Below are 21,474 nucleotides of genomic sequence, written 5' to 3'. Positions count from 1 at the left end.
CTGGCAGGGCTGGCAGTGCCCTGGTTATCATCTTTCACCAGGGTCTGTTTTAGTTTTGTAACCTAAAGAGGTTTCCTGAAGAAGAAGATCGAGCAGGATGGAGCTCTATGTCTGAGGACATTTCCACTATAACTTGATGCAAAAGAGGCAGAAAGGGTGCATAAAAATTCACCAGAATGCAGGAAATGAAACGTTTGACACTCAAAATTTGCTCAATGTGTCGCCCCTCCAATGTTGAAACTAAACCTAGGCCATCATGTGATGTACATGTGACATTCTCATAAAGGTCTGATCCTAGAATCGCCCCTGGGTCAGAGAGAGAGAGAGAGAGAGAGAGAATAGGTTGGTGTCGAGTCAGGAGCTTTCTTGAGCCTTTCTCACAGTGTTGCACTTACAGTAGAATCAGAGGTATGTAAGATATGTCGGGTGAATAACCACATTAGTTGAAGATTAACCAACACCAAAGATAGCCATTTAAAAAAAATGTTCTTTCTTATAAGCCTGCAGTATCTTCAGTCGTTTATTTAGATGCATACATGCGTCACAATAGCACAAAACTATACTATACTAAAACTATACTATACGGACCTTAAAGGTAACCGTAAGGACAGATAATAGCAGATAATACCTGACCTTTAATCTTATGGATGTTGAACTAGCATGTAAGCATAAAAATGTCCACATCACCTCTGTGTATCAAGACGCAGCTATATAGTCCATAGTGACATCCACGGTCTGACGTGCATCCTTCAAACAGAGGCAATGCTTTTTATTTTCTTATAGGGACTGTGTGTAAGTTTATAAATGTTTTAATCATTTTTTATTGCCAATGTGTGAACAGGTTGTAACCTAACTTAAAAAAATTAGACCTAAGGCGACCTTCTGTGTTTCCTCTATCAGCCTGTAGACTGTTTTAAATGTCATACGCGCTCGCGAATGTCTTTCAGAGTTAAAAGTGTGCAACCATAGCTAACATTTGGTTAGAAATGGAGTCCGCTAATGCCAACAAACGACCAGCCCCCACCACAACTCAGAGTCCAACACAAACTCCATGGAAGCACGGATGCTGACTGTCTGATTCTTACATCGAGCCCCTTTAAAGCTGAAGTAGGCGAGATTGGAGCAAATATGATTAAAAAAAGTTATTTTTATAAAACGGTCGTTATCATGACAGTAGTACATGAAACAGGTAATCTGAAAAATGTGCCTCTGTGTCCTCCGGTGCTCCTAACGACATCTGCAAGATTTCACAGACTGGAGGAAAACAAGCAGTCAGAGCTGACCTGAGGTCTGCTGTCCAGCTGCCGTCTATGAGAGCCGGCTGTCAATCACTCATGAACTCCGACCAAACGGTCAAACTAGGCAGCGCTGATCAAATATGAATCAATATTCTGTTACTGTAATGCCTATTTCTCTCCTCAAATGTTTTCAGAATCATCTTGTTGTGCACGGTTTAGCTGTAAAGTGAGGAAGTTAGTGACCCGGCAGCCATGTTCAGATGGATTGAAGGAACACCAAGTACCGGTCACATGAAGGGAGCACAGCCAATAGGAACGCTCTCTCTCTGAAATGACCTGTGATTGGTCAAAGTCTCCCGTCACCAGCTAGATTTTCTAAAGCCTGAAAACAGAGCCATGAGGAGGTGCAGAAGTCTAGTTTTCTCTCAGAACACTTGAATTACAATATGCTGAAAGGTTATTATGGAATTTTTGCCCAATGATGCCACAAATATATATACTGCCTACTGAAGCTTTAATGTCTCTCTAAATCAATATTCATTCTGAATGGACGTTCAGTTGTATTTATACAGTTTAAAATCAGCGTCTTATCATTCACGCTCCTGTCCGACAAAGCACGCTTGCTTAAGTTATTCGAAGCTGTTGCACCGACATTTCTACTGTTGGTATATGCTTTGAAAGACAGAATCCAAGATGGCACACGAAGCATCGATGAGCACTAAAAGTGGCTGCGCAGCAGACTGGAATATTTTCACGTGAAGTCTGCTAAAGATAGAGGAGAATTTCCTTGCAATCGCTTTATATTTCCATACACATTGTTCCCAAACAAAGCGTGTGGAACAACACCGAGAGGGTACAAGAAAAGATGGATAAGTAGGTTGCCATAGTGACATTTGAGACCCACAACCTTGCCAGCTGTAACAACACAAAAGAGAAGAACAGGAAAACAATATGTAAAAGCACAAATATAAAATAAGCAAAGTACACATCCGAGTTTTAACCATTTGACACATCTATGCAGTAACACAAGCGAGGTGGTTTAAAAAGATATGAGGCCCAAGTGTGATGACACACATGGGAACTCCGGTATCTTGTGCTGTGTCGTCTGTGACGAGGTTATCAGGAGCTCCTCAGCCGGCTGTAGATTGTTACATACAGTAACTGCTGATAGGACCAAGTGTCCAAGGCTCCGTCAGCACAACTGAGTAACTCTGTCTCATCCAATGACCCTCTGTTAAGTAGATGATAATGCATGAATTAAACCCTCAGGGCTTTTAAATGGCATGCTGTATAATGTGTATTATTGAAAAGGGAAGAACTCACACACAAACTTAGCCCAGAGTTAAAAACATGAGGAAAAATAAAATCTTTATGAGATTTTTTCGAGTTTGTGTTGTCTGCACTTTCCTTTTAGTGTTTTCCTTTCTCTCTTTCAGTTGATATAGCCTACAGTCTATTTTTACTGAAAGTGTTTTATACCTGCTGGGCAGATGTGGAAAAAGTATCCAGATCTTTTAACTTAAATGTAAAATTGGCAGTATTTCAAGGAGAAATACTTCACTGCAAGTATAAGTCCTGCAATCAAAATTGTAGTATAAGCAGCAAAATGTAAATGGGACTGTGCTTAGATGCTGTCTTGATGATCTGGATCTCTATATTACTGGATTGTTATTGCTGATGCATTGTGTGTGTGCAGCATTTTTACTTGTAGCTGGTTGAAGTAAAGCTACATTTTACTACTTTATGCACGGTAGGGTAGTTTAAATTACAATAATAATACATTATATTTCATAATAAATCAACCGATGATCATCACTCCTGTGCTATCCACTGCACACTGGCTGCCCGTTTTGTTCAGAATTGATTTTAAAGTTTTAATGATCACTTTTAAAACATTAAACGGCCTTGCCCCAAACTACATCAAGGATCTATTGACCCACTATACGTGCCTTGGCGTTCCCTTAGATCAGCGGATGCAGCTCTGCAGGTTGTTCCCAGATCTCGGCTTGTGACCAAAGGGGACCGGGCCTTTGCGGTTGCCTATTGAAATCAGACTCGCTACTTCATTACCATCTTTTAAGTCCCTTCTTAAAACTTTCTTTTATAGGAAAGCATTTTTGAATAATTAATATGATGCTGGCTTTTATCATCCCTCTCTGGCCATTTTATTCTGCTTTTTAAAAAAATTAAAAAAAAATTCCCCAGATGTTTTGCTGATTTTTTTTTTTTTTTTCTGTTTTGTTTTTATCTGAAAAGCACTCTGTAACCTTGTTTAGAAAAGTGCTATATAAATAAAGTTTATTATTATTTATTATATGTTCTGTATGTAAAACCCTGACCTTCAAAGTAACCAATAAATCCAGCTGTCAGATTAATTTGACTAACTTCTAAGCAGCATGAAATTGAAATGCTCAAGTTAAGTACCAGTACATAATATAGTAAAGTCAAGATTCATCAGGTCATAGCATCCAACAATTCACAATGAATCTCTCTGCTACTGTACACACACACACACACTTTGTGGACTTTGTGTCTTCCCTGTGGCAGCTATCAAGCATCAGGGTTCAGTCATATTGAGCTCCTCTCGTCAGTTGGAAGTGATTAAATTGTGATTAGCTGTGATGAACTCATCCTGTGGAGCTATAAAAGCCTCCGTCTCTCTGACAGAAAGCACTTTTACGTCCAAGAACCCCAAGAGTTAAGGTTGGTGTCTTGCTGCTTTCTCTTGGTGTTCCTGATCATTTGTATGGCTCTACACTGAAATGTATTGTTCATATATTTGAGGGAAACACATTGGCTACTACTCATCTCTAACTTCTGTGCTTATAACTGATTTTTGCAGCCTAATCTGAATAATGCTTTAACTTTCTCCAGGTTACGTCTTCCTCATCTGCAGCCATGAAATTCTCCCTCATTGCCACTCTTGTCGTTGTGCTGGCTGTTGCCTATGGTAAGACATACTGTACTTTCACTGATTAAACAAAAACCTGTATATTTTCTGCACATCAAAACCTTTTCTTGTTGACATTTAAGCAACTAAAAACCTTAATTTTAACTTGATAACCATGCAATTTAGACAATGTTTTAAAGGTTAGACCTTTCTGAACCCAAAGTGGACCATGCAAGTTTTCAAAATCTGAAAATCAACCAAATTCAAAGGGTTGTATTGTTAACCTACTCTTCAATCTGATGAATTGAAGGCATTACTGCGCGTATTAGTTAACTATCTTCAGGCCCTGCAGTGTGCAGCTTTTAATTATTCATTTAGTGGCTAAAGAAGAGTAAATATGTGTTCTCACAGGCACCGAGGCCGGGTCACTGGTGAAGCGTGATGCCCAGTCCGACTTGGAAGCGATCACCAAGCTCATCAGCAGCATGTCCACCAGCATCACCAGCGCAACCCAGGACATGGTGGAGAAGGTGAAGACTCTCAAGATGACCAACACTGCCCAGTAAGTATCAGCCTATCTACTGCTTTAAACCAAACCTCCACTTACTGCAATGCATTCAGGTTTTTTCATGATTGTTTTGTGGATCAAATGCAGCAAATTTGACTTTTTGTGGGAATCTAGCAATTTAAAATCCTGCTTCCTCTCTGTACAAGCAGCAGCCTGGAGAGGTTCATGCAAGGAAATGCTTCAAGCATAAACTCTAAATGTTAATAGCCAGCAGTACAAAAAACTGGCTCTAAAAACAACAAATATGTCACTTTTCAGTCAATTGTCAAGATGAAAAAGTCATATTTATGATGGCAAATTATATGTAAAACATGAGGCTATAACCTGGACTGAATACACTCGTAAACACACACAGTATACATCCTGATTGTAGCAATAAGTAGTCAAAATTTCTCACAGAGTCACATCAAAACATTTACAGGCTGTTTCAGTTAATTTTTCTTTATTAAAATACAAGTGAGAGTCAGCAGCAGATGATTAACAGGCGATTGTCGCTTCCTCCTCCTTCACACAGGACTTACATGGAGGACAGCAGGGCCAAGATCCAGCCTCTGGTTGAGAAGGTCCAGGCCGAGGCCGCCAAGCTGCAGGAGCAGGTCAAGCCCTTCATCGGCAACATCGAGGACACCATCAGGCCCATGACCGAAAACTTCAACACTCAGGTCAAGCCTCTTACCGACAACTTCCACGCCCAGGTCAAGCCTCTGACCGACATGATGGAGAAGTTCTTCCAGCAGGTGATGGACCAGACCAAGGCCCTGCTCCCACCCCAGTAAAACGTCTCGTCATACTCCTCTTTGTCTTCACGCCATCTGACATGTGATGCTTGAATGTCATCATTAAAGGGGTTTGAAAGTCATCACTTTGAGCTGACGTATTCTTTATTTTGATTTATGAGTAGATTTGCATTCTGAGATTAATTTATGAAAAGCCAAAAGGGCAAGTAATCAAGCTGAAATGAAATATACTGTAGCGGAATGTGATGAGAAAGTGGAAGTCGATATCAACATTACCTCTGACCTTTGGGCCGTTGGTGTTTTCCATCATTCACGGTTCAATATTGTGAAGTAGGCCGTCGATAGGCTGGAGTCCAGCTTACAGCGTAGATAACATCCGACTGATGACATCAACCCAAACTGATGGATGTATTGACTTTAGGACAATAATTAACCTAACACACAATCACAATGATAACCTGAACAAATCTGACCGTGTAAAAGTCTTATTTTATCACAACAACCTTTAAGCTTTGGGGGGGAAGAAAATATAAAACACCTCCAACGGATGCATTTGTATGTTTAATTTACCATTTGTTCACAACTCAAATACAGTTTTATCCATGTAAGGGATAATGTGCAGCGAGACGGTCATTGTTGTGAAATAAACCCCGACAAGGTGATGCGGCATTGTTGTTCTTTATTTCACAACAATGACCCGCTATCTGTACATTATCCCGCTTATTACACAGCTACTTACTTAAAGGTCCCATATCGTGCTCATTTTCAGGTTCATACTTGTATTTTGTGTTTCTACTAGAACATGTTTACTTCCTGTCAGCTGATGTTATTCACATACACTGCAACAGGAAATAAACTGGGACACATTTGGAATGTTTATGTTTAAAACCGTGTAATGGTCTAAATATTGTGTATTTGTGACATCACAAATGGACAGAAATCCTAACGGCTTGTTTCAAACGCACAATTTCTGAGTACGGGCTGTGTGTATTTCTCCGTATATTGAGCGTTTTGATAGTTTAACAGTATTTATATAGCACTTAAACCTGCTTTATAATATAAAATACATGAAAATCTCACTTTTTACAATATGGGACCTTTAGGAAATCAATAATTTGACACAAAAACGGTCCGCCAGAGTCCGACATCAGAACTGCGCCCATAGCAACGGTCTGTTGAAGAAATAACAGACCGCAGAACGCCGTGATTGACCAATCAGAATCAAGTATTCAACAAAGCCGTGTGATAACTTCTGTTAGCACAAGCGTTACTAACAAACCAATTTACTTTATAGGAATCATTATTATTATTTCTAAGGCTATCCCAAATATAACTTTTTGGGCTTTGAAGCTTCGGTGAGAAATATTTGAAGGTATTTGAAGCTTTGGGGCGCCCCGTACACACACACACACATACACACACACACACACACACACGCACGCACACACACACACACACACACACACACACCTCTACACACAACAAACAGCGATATCCGTCTGAGAATAACTAATATTAATTATTATTAATTCATGTTGAATATGAATAATGTTGTGAGATTATTCCTTATTTCATGGGCTATTTTAGGATGTATACATTATTATATTTTATATATATTATTATTATTTATTTATAAATTATATATATTCATTGCATTATGCATACAAAATACCGATTTGAATGTTGATTACCACGGCAACGCTCAACGCTTCGAAGCATTCGGGTCAGCCCTAACTATTTCTACTTACGGTTTAAACGATTAAAAGTGTTTATAATAATAATAATAATAAGGTAATTGTGAGTTACATTTGTTTTGAAAAATTACTTTGCAACAAATGTGTGTTTCTTACCAGTTAAATTCCACCTCTTTCTGTACGCTGCCATCTCATCCACACAGAAGCGACACGAACCCTGCAGACATGAGCCAATTGAATTGAAAATGAAATGATTCACTGGAAACAAGTAAATCACTCGGACGGAACAGTTTGTTAAAGATCTGCAATGATTTTTAAACACAGAGTTAAGAATAATCAATAACTCAAATGCATGCTATAAAGAAATGAGATTTCTATCAGTCCTATCTGGGACTATTTGTTTCACTGTGAAGTTGAAAGGTTGATTTTTTTTTCTTTTTTAAACTGTGCCTTTAAACATTTGATGCAGGATTTTCACCCGACTTCTCCATGGAGATAAATCGTGATTTGACCCAGTTTATTCTGCCGTGCACAATAGTAAAGCATCAGGGTGTAATTGCTGCTCATCTTTTTCTTGGAACTGGAGCACTTGATGTTTTATTGTGCAAAAGGGAAATTAGAGCTCGGTGTCACATTTTGAGAGAAATTTCACCGACTTGGTTTTGAGTACAAGCTTGTGTCTCAAAGCAGTGAGGGAGACAATGACTTGTTGTCAGTTTAACCACAAAACAACAAAATCACTAGTCTTCCACGCTGCTGTGGACTCTCTCATCCAGACAGATTTACCTTTTCCTGTCAAATAACACAGCAGCATTTTCCGAAAATTCATTCTTTGTAAATTAAAATCTTGTAGAGCATTGTCTTTCAAGACAACTACAAATGAACAAATCATTACTGTGGGAACAGTATATATATATTAGCCATCTCAATCAATTTCATAGAAATTAAACAACCGATCTATTCTCTCTAGTGTTAATCTGTAACTGCACACTCCTTCCACTTCTGTTGCCATGCAAGCTATGCGCCGTACTCAAGGTGGCCTCCTTGAGCTATATGATCCTGAGGCGACGAAGGAAGGCTGAAGGAGCTTTAGACAAAAAACCTCCGCCGCTCTCCTTCAAACCAAACTTTCTTCAGCACTCTCAAACCTCTTGGTTGAAGGCCGGAGTCTGTTTGTCACAGAAGAGCTGGCAGCGGTCCTGAGCGGCCTTCTCCTTGTGCTCGTATGGAGATTAAATGAATCGGTTGGCAGCTCGTCAAGAAACCATCTGTAAAAGTGCTCAAACTCATGCTCGAAAGAAAAACACTTATAGATGAACAAGTTCCCCCTGCACCGGTTATTATTTGAATTACTGCAATTATCTCTCTGCGACTACTTCATCTACCGGGTTTCATATTTGAAACAGTCATCATCTTGCATCTTGTATTTGCTGGTGTTGAATATTTAGTTCCCTTTTTGCCTCTACATTGTATTAATAAACACATATTTATATTCACACTTCTATCTCTGTACTGCAACATGCAGTTTACCTTGAAACATGGGACAGTTTTGTGTGGGTTCAGTGTGTTCTGGAGGAAGGCCGAGGTGGATGGATGAAGGTGGAGAGGTTTGAAGCAGGGCCATGGCTCGGCGTCAGGGTTATCTACCAGGACAAACTGTATGATCCAAGGCTCGGAACAGCCGGTGACAACCCTGCACACTGGAACAGAGAGAAAACACCCGCTGACAAGCTGCCGTTCAGTCACTGTGGAGTGTTTTTATGTACCGACGTCAGTGTTAATCAGTTCAGTGTCAGTTTGATTCAGCTGTCAGTCAGCGATGCTGCTACGATAAAGTGGGTGAACGGTGAAGAGAAAGGATGCTGTGAGCATTTTAATATCCTTTTTCGCTTCAGAATTTTAAAGCTCTGCTGAAATAATATTAATATACTCACTCGGCCAATTGTTTGTCGCTATAATAAAAGTTTATACTGATTAAAGGCTGCAGTCTTACAAGGCTTTTAATACGGTTTCACAATAGAATAATGTGCACAGTTAAAGGTAGAGCTGCAACGACTAGTTCATCAAAAGAAAATTAAATCTGCAATCAAGCAAAAATATAAATAAAAAACAAAATTGATGATACCGAGTTCTCAAATCTGACGATATGCTGCTTTTCTTGGTTAACATTTCGGCAAATTGGGTTTCGGGACAGTTGGTTTGACAAAACAAGACATTAGAAGACGTCACCTTGTGCTCATGGATACTGTGACTTCTGTTTTATTGTAGACCAAACGATTAATCCAGAAAATAATTGGCAGATCAATTGATAATGCAAATGATCATCAGTTGCAGCCAGTGGCAGTATATAAGAGACTGCATGGAATATATATCGTATTGCATACACAATAGAAACAGAATGAAAAACTGAATAATGGATTTTTTGAATCAGATAATCGTTTCCCATCAGATTCAACTGATTACTTATTGGAAGAAGCTGCAGTAGGCTGCAGACACTAATTATTGGACATGTGAAAGTAAAACACACAAAACTGCTGCATTCATTTAACATGCCTCATAAAGTCTACAGGTTCCAGGTAAAAGTCTGTACGTCGTCAATAATGATCAATAATTTAACATTAATAATAGCGTTTAGGACATGTGAAGTCAGCTTTTGAGGAAACACGTAGAGTCAGTTGTTTCTAACTGGCACTTTGCCATTTTGTTAATGCTTTAGCTGGACATATATTACAGTGATGGACATATATTACAGTGATGGACATATATTACAGTGATGGACACATATTACAGTGATGGACATATATTACAGTGATGGACATATATAACAATGATGGACACATATTGTAGTGATGGACATATATTACAATGATGGACACATAACAGTGATGGACACATAACAGTGATGGACATAGTATATAACAGTGATGGACATATATAACAGTGATGGACATATATTACAGTGATGGACATATATTAAAGTGATGGACACATATAACAGTGATGGACACATATAACAGTGATGGACATATATTACAGTGATGGACACATATTGTAGTGATGGACATATATTACAATGATGGACACATAACAGTGATGGACATAGTATATAACAGTGATGGACATATAGTACAGTGATGGACATATATTACAGTGATGGACATATATTAAAGTGATGGACACATATAACAGTGATGGACATATAGTACAGTGATGACATATATAACAGTGATGGACATATATTACAGTGATGGACACATATTACAGTGATGGACACATATTGTAGTGATGGACATATATTACAATGATGGACACATATAACAGTGATGGACACATATAACAGTGATGGACACACATATAACTTTGATGGACACATAACAGTGATGGACACATATTACAGTGATGGACAGATATAACAGTGATGGACATATTAAAGTGATAGACATATACTGTATAACGGTGATGGACACATATCACAGTGATGGACATAATATATAACAGTGATGGACACATATCACAGTGATGGACATAATATATAACAGTGATGGACACATATCACAGTGATGGACACATATCACAGTGATGGACATATATTACAGTGATGGACACATATTACAGTGATGGACATATATAACAGTGATGGACATATAGTACAGTGATGGACATATAGTACAGTGATGGACATATATTACAGTGATGGACATATAGTACAGTGATGGACATATAGTACAGTGATGGACATATATTACAGTGATGGACATATATAACAATGATAGACATGTATTACAGTGATGGACACATATAACAGTGATGGACATATATTACAATGATGGACACATAACAGTGATGGACACATATTACAGTGATGGACACATATTACAGTGATGGACACACATATAACTTTGATGGACACATAACAGTGATAGACATATATTACAGTGATGGACAGATATAACAGTGATGGACACATATAACAATGATGGACATATTACAGTGATGGACACATATAACAGTGATGGACATATTACAGTGATGGACATATTACAGTGATGGACATATTACAGTGATGGACACATATAACAGTGATGGACATATACAGTATTACAGTGATGGACACATATTGCAGTGATGGACACATATTACAGTGATGGACACATATTACAGTGATGGACACATATTACAGTGATGGACATATAGTACAGTGATGGACATATAGTACAGTGATGGACATATAGTACAGTGATGGACATATATTACAGTGATGGACACATATGTTACAATGATAGATACAAATATAACAACAATGGACATATATTACAGTGATGGACATAAATTGCAGTGATGGACACATATTGCAGTGATGGACACATGACAGTGATGGACATATACGGTATTACAGTGATGGACATATATTACAGTGATGGACATAAATTGCAGTGATGGACACATATTGCAGTGATGGACACATAACAGTGATGGACATATACAGTATTACAGTGATGGACACATATAACAGCGATGGACACATATATTACAGTGATGGACACATATATTAAAGTGATGGACACATATGTTACATTGATGGACATTTATTTCAGTGATGGACACATACAACAGTGATGGACACATACAGTGATGGACACATAACAGTGATGGACACATAACAGTGATGGACACATATATTACAATGATGGACATATAACAGTGATGGACACATATTACAGTGATGGACACATATTACAGTGATGGACACATATTACAGTGATGGACACATATAACATTGATGGACACATATAACAGTGATGGACACATATTACAGTGATGGACACATATAACAGTGATGACACATATTACAGTGATGGACACATACAGTGATGGACACATATTACAGTGATGGACATATATAACAGTGATGGACACACAACAGTGATGGACACATATTACAGTGATGGACACATATTACAGTGATGGACACATATAACAGTGATGACACATATTACAGTGATGGACACACAACAGTGATGGACACATATTACAGTGATGGACATATATAACAGTGATGGACACACAACAGTGATGGACACATATTACAGTGATGGACACATATTACAGTGATGGACACATATAACAGTGATGGACACACAACAGTGATGGACACATATTACAGTGATGGACACATATTACAGTGATGGACACATATTACAGTGATGGACACATATAACAGTGATGGACACATATTACAGTGATGGACACATATAACAGTGATGGACACACAACAGTGATGGACACATATTACAGTGATGGACACGTATTACAGTGATGGACACACAACAGTGATGGACACATATTACAGTGATGGACACGTATTACAGTGATGGACACATATTACAGTGATGGACACATATTACAGTGATGGACACATATAACAGTGAAAAAATCATACTGACATATTAGATGCATGATTTATATCAGAAAAAAAACCTTTAATTTTAAGAGTCATACCAACACGTCACACTATATATTTGAATTATGACATACTTATGACATATAATACTTATAAACAACGTCATAAGAGCAGGAAAAGACTGTTGGCAGTAGGATTGTCTTATCGTCTTTATACATGAGTGTTACTAGACTAGCTTATTCTTCGTCAACATGTTTTCTTTCTTGTAACAGAATAAAAGAATAAAATAAATCTTTTCTGTTGTGACCGATTATTTCTGCACGTAGAATTTATGTAGAATTTAACATTGAGAAACGAATTCCTACCGAACGTAAATCCTGACCATGAACGCAGAAGATGATGTGAGTATTTACTGAAACTTGATAGCATGTCGGCCAACAGCGCTGCCATCTCACCAGACCCTCTACACAGACAGCCCTGTGTGTGTGTGTGTGTGTGTGTGTGTGTGTGTGTGTGGGGGTGTGTGTGTGGAACGCACAGACACAATGAAACCTGATCTGCAAGTGTGTGTGTGTGTGTGTGTGTAATTTTGCTTGTATTTGTGTGTGCACACATCTACAGTATGTCAGTGTGTGCCAGTCTAAGGTGTGCATGTTGGTAGATAACCGCCTGTTTGTTTGTGTGTATTTAAAATGTTTTACATGAGATTGATAAAGAACAACCAGATTTCTCAGGATCTATATTATGTTGCAGTTTGATGTTCAATGCGGCGATGCGGAGACAGAACGGACCGATGGCACAACTGAAAATCAATACGAGAAAACGGTGACACTGACGAGACAATGGCAAGACGGTCGTGAATTATAGGGGGAGAATGTGTCTTTGGATTAGCAGAGCAGAGATTTTTGCAATAAATATGACAAAAACGGTCAACAGTCAAAAGACAATATACAGATATTCTCGGTTTAAAAACAATAAAAAGATATACAATATAATGAGAGACACGCTGATTTATCTGAAGGTAAAATTGTTGGCACTTACCATTTCTGAATTAGGCACCTGGGGTCATCCACAAGGGCGTCGCGTTGTGCAGGGCGCACAAAAAAAGAGCAATTTTCCTGCACAAAAGAGAAAGCGGAGTCTTTGTTAAAAAAAAATTAACTTGTTTGAATTCATAAAAAGGATGTTTTTAAAAAAAATAAATGTACGGAGGCTCACGGAAAAGATGCTAAAATGCATTGGGGTGGAGAAAATAGAGGGGTTGAGGGGGCCAATCTCTAACACCCGGCGGTTAAAGACAACAGAGTCGATGTTGGCCTCGGAGGAGAAAAAGAAGGACACAGTGTGTCTCCAATGGCCAGTGGAGAACACTGATAGATATGTTTTTTGCTGGCATGGGTTATGTTTTTACTCAGAACTGACAGACAGACAGCCCCCGTGCACACAGGTGCTATTCAAGGAAACTGTGTAAAAGTGACGTCACTGAGAAGAATCTAGCCCACAAACCTTTTCAGTACTCAAGTCCCGCCCACTACATGTTGCTCTGTTCATATTTTTTTTTTCCCATTTTCTCCTTTTTCATCTCTCTCTGCATCTCCACTTCTCTCTCCCTCTCCTCACTCTTTGTCCGCCTGTCTTTGTGGATTTTTTTTATCTCTCTATCAGTTTCTTCTATAAAGTGCATTTCAACAAACTATTACGCCATAAACACATCTGCTGTAAACGCATAAAAACCCTTACAAGCATCTCCTTATCTCAGTTCCTGTCGTTATCTCTCAAACACACACACAGTATAGGTCGAACACACTACACTATAGAAATCATTCAGTGTTTGTTTTCGTTTTGCTGAATGCACAATACGCTCCGAATGTCTTCGCCTCGCCGCTGTTTGTGTTGCTTTTGCAAATGCACGCCGCTCCCGATGTGAAACCACCAAATGAAGCTTCCCCCAATTTTCATAGCCCTCCAATTTGGAGCGCGGCCATCTCGCTCTCTCTCCCTCTCTAATGCTGAAACACCACTTTGTGAAATTACAGTACAATTTTGAAAAGTAGAAACAGGCAGCAGGCAATTCAGGTGCTCAGCCTCCGCAACAATGGAGTGCCGGCCTTGGTGATGGTTGCTAGGCGATGGAGGATATACAATGGCCTCCTCTGAAACCAAAGGCCCTTAAGTGGACTGACAGGAGAGAAAGCACACATACACACACACACGAAATAGAGCGATGCAGGGGGAAAGGAGAGTGTAAGTGAAGCTGTGCACCTCTGTGTGTAGACGCTCGACCGAAATATTGCAGTTGCTGTTTGGAGCATGAGGAGGGATCGGACTGAATGCGTTTTTTTTTGCAAAAAACTAACAAAAAATAGGCAGGTCCTGGACATGTGAAAAGCTATGTGCATGTATTGAATATAGAAGCTGTTGCTACACGCCTGTATTGGATAAATACGTTGTGGGGCCTTTTTTGTTTTTGTAGACGGCTCGGGACAACCTGATAGTGGGAGATAATGTTTCAGACGGAGCAATGTATTGACCAATCACATGGTCAATGGAACAACAATCAGTGGCTGCTCACGTCTGGCAGCCTGTCTGCCTCTCCATCTGTCTGTTCATTTCTTCGTCCATCCCTTCGTCCTTATATATGACCATCCACCTATCTGCTGCCATGCGTACCCAATCTGGCTGTCGATCGATTAAAATATTTAATCTGATTAATCACATGATTGGCCATAGTTAAAAATGTTTTTATCTGTTCAAAATGTACCTTAAAGGGGGATTTGTCAAGTATTTAATACTCTTATCAACATAGGAGTGGACACATATTCTTGCTTAATGCACATGTATGTATATATTTATTATTGGAAATCAATTAACAACACAAAACAATGACAGATATTGTCCAGAAACCCTCACAGGTACTGCATTCAGTATAAAGAATATGCTCAAATCATAACATGTCAAACTGCAGCCCAACAGGCAACAACAGCTGTCAGTGTGTCAGTGTGCTGACTTGACTATGACTTGCCCCAAACTGCATGTGATTATCATAAAGTGGGCATGTCTGTAAAGGGGAGACTCGTGGGTACCCATAGAACACATTTACATTCATTCACATATCTTGAGGTCAGAGGTCAAGGGACCCCTTTGAAAATGGCCATACCAGTTTTTCCTCAACAAAATTTTGCGTAAGTTTTGAGCGTTATTTAGCCTCCTTGGCGACAAGCTAGTATGACATGGTTGGTACCGATGGATCCTTTAGGTTTTTGTAGTTTCATAAGATGCCAGTATCTCCACCCCAACTTTAAAACTACAACCTAAAAATCCCAAGTTGCGTTAAAGAAATTAGTGTTGTTAAAACAAATTTGCGTTAACGTTGACAGCCCTAGTCCCCAAACATCCATCCAATCAACCGGCTAATGAAACAACATTGTTAACACTGTTTCATATCCATCTACACATTTTAAGCTCAGAGAGTGAAAAGAGGACATGCAGTAAAAATAATAACGGTAGCCTATAGCAAGACTTGTATGCAGTTTTTGACTCTGAAATCCATCAAATCCCTGAAAACATAAAGCTGAAATCACATTTAGACATCCCCCTTTTTCAGTCACGAATATTGTCAGCCTTTCTTTTAAATCGTAATTTTCTTTTTTATTACAAAAAGAAGAAAAAATCTTTGTGGAAATATTAGGAATGCTGCACCCTTCGGTCTCTGATTTAACATTTAACACAGAGCGGATATGTCGACTTTTATTTAGCAACATTTTTTTTCTGAAAAACAATCACAAGTTCAGCAGCAGAATGAAGCCAAATTACATAAAAGAACAGCATTAGTCCTCTTTCCACTGTAACTGTACTTTTGTATTGTTCTTTGGTAGCAGCTCAATGTGCACTTTGCCAGAAGGTGTCTGACTGACTGAAAAAATAATAATGCAACATACAAAGAATGCATTATTTTTTCTTTCTCATTTAATGTTCCTCTTGACAATGTGAAGCGTTATTCTGTAGGATAAACTTGAGCGCATAAGTGAAAAGTAACCTCATTAACTATCTATTGTTAGTGGGGGGGTATATCGAATGTATTTCAGTGAAATTAGCTGTATTAAGGCAACAAAGGGTGTATTCAAGAATGCAACAAGACCAATGGGAATATCTGAATTTCTTTAACAATAGCCATCATGATTTGGAGGTGCAGTGTGGATAATTACAGCCTGGCGGTTTCGGGCTTCCCGGACACGCCACAAACACTGCGCAATAAAATGAGTCGCCAGGCACATGCTGACCTTTTGAGACATTTTTAACAACCCTGAAAATACTAAGAAGGCCGGTATCTCTCTGAAGTACTCCCCCTTCCCCTTCAATCTCATTTCCCCCCTGCACATCTCCCTCATCTGCCGGAGAGAAACTGAAGCACCACTTCAAGCCAGCGCTATTATTTGCTCCTTTCAGGGGCCCGGCCCCTGAAGTGCTGCACTCAGTTAGGACCTGTAATGTAGATTCCATTTCAGCTGCTATTAGGCCTCATCCGTTACAGCGGAGCGGCCTGTTCGTTATTCCTCCGCTGCTCTCTCCATCCTCCATGTCTCACCTCCACACGTGGCCACCCACCCTCCTCCTCCTCCTCCCCCTTCTGTTTTCGTTCTGCCATCCCTCCACTCATCCTCTCATTCCTCCTCGCTCCTCCACCCATCTGTCCCTCTATCCCATCCTGCCATCTCTCCACTCCAGCACTCATCTGACCACCCTGGTTTCTTCCTCCCCCACCCTCCCTCCATCCCTCCATCCCCCTCCATCCACTTCACTCCACTCCACTCCCATCCCCAGCCTTGCCCCCAGGGGAGCCCTGCAAACTGCTTATTCAACAATCGGCCGCCATAAAGATATGTAATGACATTTTCGAAGGCAAAGAGGCCTGTGTGGTTTTTAATTCATATTTAATGGCTGTCAGGCTAAATAGCCCACTATCCTAAATGGGAGAGAGGCTGCTGCTCTTCCACTTAAGACTGAGGGCCGTCTGCCTGTGGATATGTGCCGGCTGTCCAGAGCGACTGCTGCTGCTGCCGCTGCCTCTTTCTGTTTGTTCTCCTTTTGAGAAATCACTCTCAATACAAGACACAACTGATGAAGCTTGAGCATGAATTATCTCACAGCAAGACGATAAAAGAAAAGCTTGTTTTTTTTAAAATTAATATCATTAATCTAAAGCTACATCATGACCAGTGGAAGAAGTATTCAGATTTTTTACTTAAAGCTGCAGTAGGCAGAATATATTTGGCATCATTGTGGGCAAAAATTCCATAATAACCTTTCAGCACATTGTAATTCAAGTCTTCTGAGAGACTTCTGCACCTCCTCATGGCTCTGTTTTCAGGCTTTAAAAAATCTACGGGACGGGAGACTTTGACCAATCACAGGTCATTTCAGAGAGAGAGCGTTCCTATTGGCTGTGCACCGGCTGGTGGGCGGTGCTTGGTACTTCCTCAACTTGATCTCAACATGGCTGCCGGGTCACAAACTTTCTCATTTTACAGCTAAACAGTACAATACAAGATGTTTCTGAAAACATTCGATGCAAGAAATAGGCATTACAGTAACAGAATATTGATTCATATTTGATCAGCGCTGCCTAGTTTGACCGTTTGATCGGAATTTGCAAGTGATTGACAGCTGCTCAGAGACGGCAAGGCTCCAGCTCGGCTCTGATTGGTTGTTGTCCTCCGGTCTGTGAAATCTTGCAGATGCCATTAGGAGCACCGGAGGACACAGAGGCACATGATTTTTTGTTTTTAGTCTCATGCACTATTATCAGGCTATAGTGACCGTTTTATAAAAATAACCTTTATTAATCATATTTGCTCCATTTCTACCCACTGCAGCTTCAAGTAAAAGTATAAATACTTAAATATAAAAACATTTTATTACAAGTAAAGGTCCTGACATCAACAAAACGGACTTAAAATTACTCAAAATACAGCAGAATGGTTTCCTGTCAAGGTTATATCATTATATTAGATTATTATTACAGTTGCAATAATGTCTGAGCAGCATTTCAATCCTGCTGGCGGTGTAGTCATTGATGAACATGTCAAATTCAGTGGCCACATTAAAAGTCATCATTCTGGCATCTTAAAAACATCACTGAAATGAGAATCTTTGTGTCCAAGCAAGATCAAGAAAAGATCACTCACACTTTTATTTCTTGTAGGGTGTACTATTGTAATGCACTCCTTACTGATCTCCCCAATAACACCATTAGACAGTTGCAACTGATTCAAAGTGCTGCTAGAATACTGACAAACACAAAGAAGACAGAACACATGTATTTATTCTTAGATCCCTGCACCGGCTTCCAGTTGAATATAGAATTGATTTCAAGGCCCTACTTATTGTCTATAAGTCACTCAAGGGTCTGGGCCCAACACATACTGTATATCGCAGATATGTATACTGAGTACGAGCCCGGTATGTCTCTCAGATCTGCAGGGACCGGTCAGTTAGTGGTGCCCAGAGTTAAATCCAAATGTGGTGAAATGGTTTTCACTATTATACTGCCCACTGCTGGAATCAGCTCCCCTTAGAACTGAGATATGCATAAACTGAAGTCATTTTCAAAACTAAGCAAAAGACTCCACAGCTTTTAATAAATCCATTTTAATTTTAATATTATTTAATTTATTAACTTTTTAAACTTGTCTGTACTTTTATAAAAACTAGGACCGTCAATCGATTAAAATATTTAATTGCGATTAATCACGATTGTCCATGGTTACGCATGTCCAACATTAATCCCACATTTTTTATCTGTTCAAAATGTACCTTAAAGGAAGATTTGTCAAATATTTAATACTCTTATCAACATGGGAGTGGACAAATATGCTGCTTTATGCAAATGTATGTATATATTTATTACTGGAAATCAATTAACAACACAAAACAATAACAGATATTGTCCAGAAACCCTCACAGGTACTGCATTTAGCATAAAACAATATGCTCAAATCATAACATGGCAAACTGCAGCCCAACAGGCAACAACAGCTGTCAGTGTGTCAGTGTGCTGACTTGACTATGACTTGCCCCAAACTGCATGTGATTATCATAAAGTGGGCATGTCTGTAAAGGGGAGACTCGTGGGTACCCATAGAACCCATTTACATTCACTGATCTGGAGGTCAGAGGTCAAGGGACCCCTTTGAAAATGGCCATGCCAATTTTTCCTCACCAAATTTTAAGTAAGTCTGGAGCGTTATTTAACCTCATGTTTTGACAAGCTAGCATGACATGGTTGGTACCGATAGACTCCGTAGGTTTTTATAGTTTCATATGATACCAGTATCTTCACTCTAGCTTTAAAACTGAGCCCGCTACAACCTGAAAATCGCAAGTTGCGTTAATGCGTTAAGGAAATTAATGGCGTTAAAACGAGTTTGTGTTAACGAGTACCTCTTATTTTTTCTTTCTGTAAAGCATTTTGAATTACCTCTGTGTATGATAAGATGTTATATAAACTTGCCTTACCTGGTGCAGGTGAGAATAATTTAAAGTACTTTATGCGCTGTTGGGCAGTTTAATGTACAACAATTCAACATATTTTATAAACTGATCATACGTTTTGTGGGTAAAATCTTAATCGATAAGGTAACTTGTAAATAGAGTAATCAAATAAAAGTATAGTGGAGTAAAAAGTACAATATTTCCCTCTGATATGTAGCGGAGAAGCATCAAGTAAAGTACAAGTACTTCAAAGTTGTACTGAAGCACAGTACTTGAGTAAATGTACTCCCTCTGATCATATACTGTACATCGTGCTGCGTCACCCAATACATTATTCCAAAAAGTCTGTCGGGATGAGAAACCTACTTTGACTTCGACTTTAAAACCACTCTGTGATTATTTGTTTACACTTTCTCCAAAATTGAACGTGATTGCCATCCGCCATAAAATAAACTCACAACAAAGTCATTACGTGGCTTTAGTAGCCGCTGTTATTGACAAACAATAGGTAAGCAGGTAGTTGTTTGGTATCAGGATGTCTCTGTTCAGTCTGGACTTTCCTTTCCCTCCTGCTCCTCAAGGACATTATTTGTTGTTTTTTCTGACGAGGACATCCTTCATGCTGCAAACCTTTATCTAACAGTGAAATAGCATAGCAGATGAATTACTACATTTCCCTCATTTTCAGCATTTTGAATTGACACAGCCCTGTCTCCTAAAAATTATGTTCCAATACAACGAAACTGCATCGTGAATTACGTTTTGAGTCAAAGTTCACTCATTCTAATTTATGTCCATAGCTTAATAACGCAACAAACCATTTTTATTACTAAACCTTTGTAGCATTTTCTTTGATTTTCGTTCAATGTACAATGTTAATGTTAACAACGTTTAGTTGTATGGGAACGTAATTTTCTTGGAGATAGGTTGATTTTTTTATTGTCTAGTATATTTATAGAAAATTATTTTTTTTCTGCTGTTCATTTTAAACCTGTGACAAAATTCTGTTTCATTAATTTGCTCATTTTAAACCACACCGGCGGCGTGGCTCTACAGATGTCAATATTGGTCAGTCGGTTGGTCTACTTTGGTCTGGATTGAAATATCTCAACATCTATTGGAAGGATTGCCATGGAATTTTGTACTCCGTTCATGGCTCCCAGAGGATGAGCCCTACTCATTTTGCTGATCCCCAAACTTCTCCTGTAATAACATCATCATCACATCACTCCTCTTCATCCCCTATGGGACATAAGGCTTCAATGAGCCCTCTCCATTGCATTCTGTCCTTGGCAGCATGTTGGGCCTCTCCCCATGACAGGTTCATCTTGTCCAGCTCCTGTATGACAGTTCTGCGCCAGGTGGATTTGGGCCTCCCAGGTTTTCTTTTGCCCGGTGGTGTCCATCTTAAGGCGACTCTCGGGATCCGGTCCTGCTCCATTCTCAGAACACGGT

General features: G+C 39.3%; 1 protein-coding gene and 1 long non-coding RNA gene across 4 annotated transcripts in view; one reads left to right on the top strand and one right to left on the bottom strand.

The window, feature by feature from the left end:
• The window catches only part of afp4 (antifreeze protein type IV), a 69,729-nt gene extending 64,174 nt beyond the window's left edge, over window positions 1-5,555 (top strand). Inside the window, exons 1-4 of one of the 2 annotated variants that reach the window (XM_074652752.1) lie at window positions 3,786-3,941; window positions 4,113-4,188; window positions 4,540-4,690; window positions 5,211-5,555. In XM_074652752.1, the coding sequence (XP_074508853.1) occupies window positions 4,137-4,188; window positions 4,540-4,690; window positions 5,211-5,472 (465 nt within the window). In that variant the 5' untranslated portion in view covers window positions 3,786-3,941; window positions 4,113-4,136 and the 3' untranslated portion in view covers window positions 5,473-5,555. Of the gene's footprint in view, window positions 1-3,785; window positions 3,942-4,110; window positions 4,189-4,539; window positions 4,691-5,210 lie in introns of those variants that run through there. The other variant, XM_074652753.1, reaches the window with a different exon arrangement.
• Window positions 5,556-5,698: 143 nt separating this feature from the next.
• Window positions 5,699-21,474, bottom strand: part of LOC141778465 (uncharacterized) — a 73,754-nt gene continuing 57,978 nt past the window's right edge. Inside the window, exons 1-4 of one of the 2 annotated variants that reach the window (XR_012596075.1) lie at window positions 13,747-13,955; window positions 13,570-13,646; window positions 8,658-8,827; window positions 5,699-7,344 (exon numbers count right to left, since the gene is read on the bottom strand). This is a non-coding gene — a long non-coding RNA (uncharacterized LOC141778465). Of the gene's footprint in view, window positions 7,345-8,657; window positions 8,828-13,569; window positions 13,647-13,746; window positions 13,956-21,474 lie in introns of those variants that run through there. The other variant, XR_012596077.1, reaches the window with a different exon arrangement.

Source organism: Sebastes fasciatus, chromosome 12 (assembly GCF_043250625.1).
Source record: "Sebastes fasciatus isolate fSebFas1 chromosome 12, fSebFas1.pri, whole genome shotgun sequence".
NCBI lineage: Eukaryota > Metazoa > Chordata > Actinopteri > Perciformes > Sebastidae > Sebastes > Sebastes fasciatus.
The sequence above is the reverse complement of the archived record's forward strand: the minus strand, read 5'-3'. Positions and strand labels throughout refer to the sequence as shown.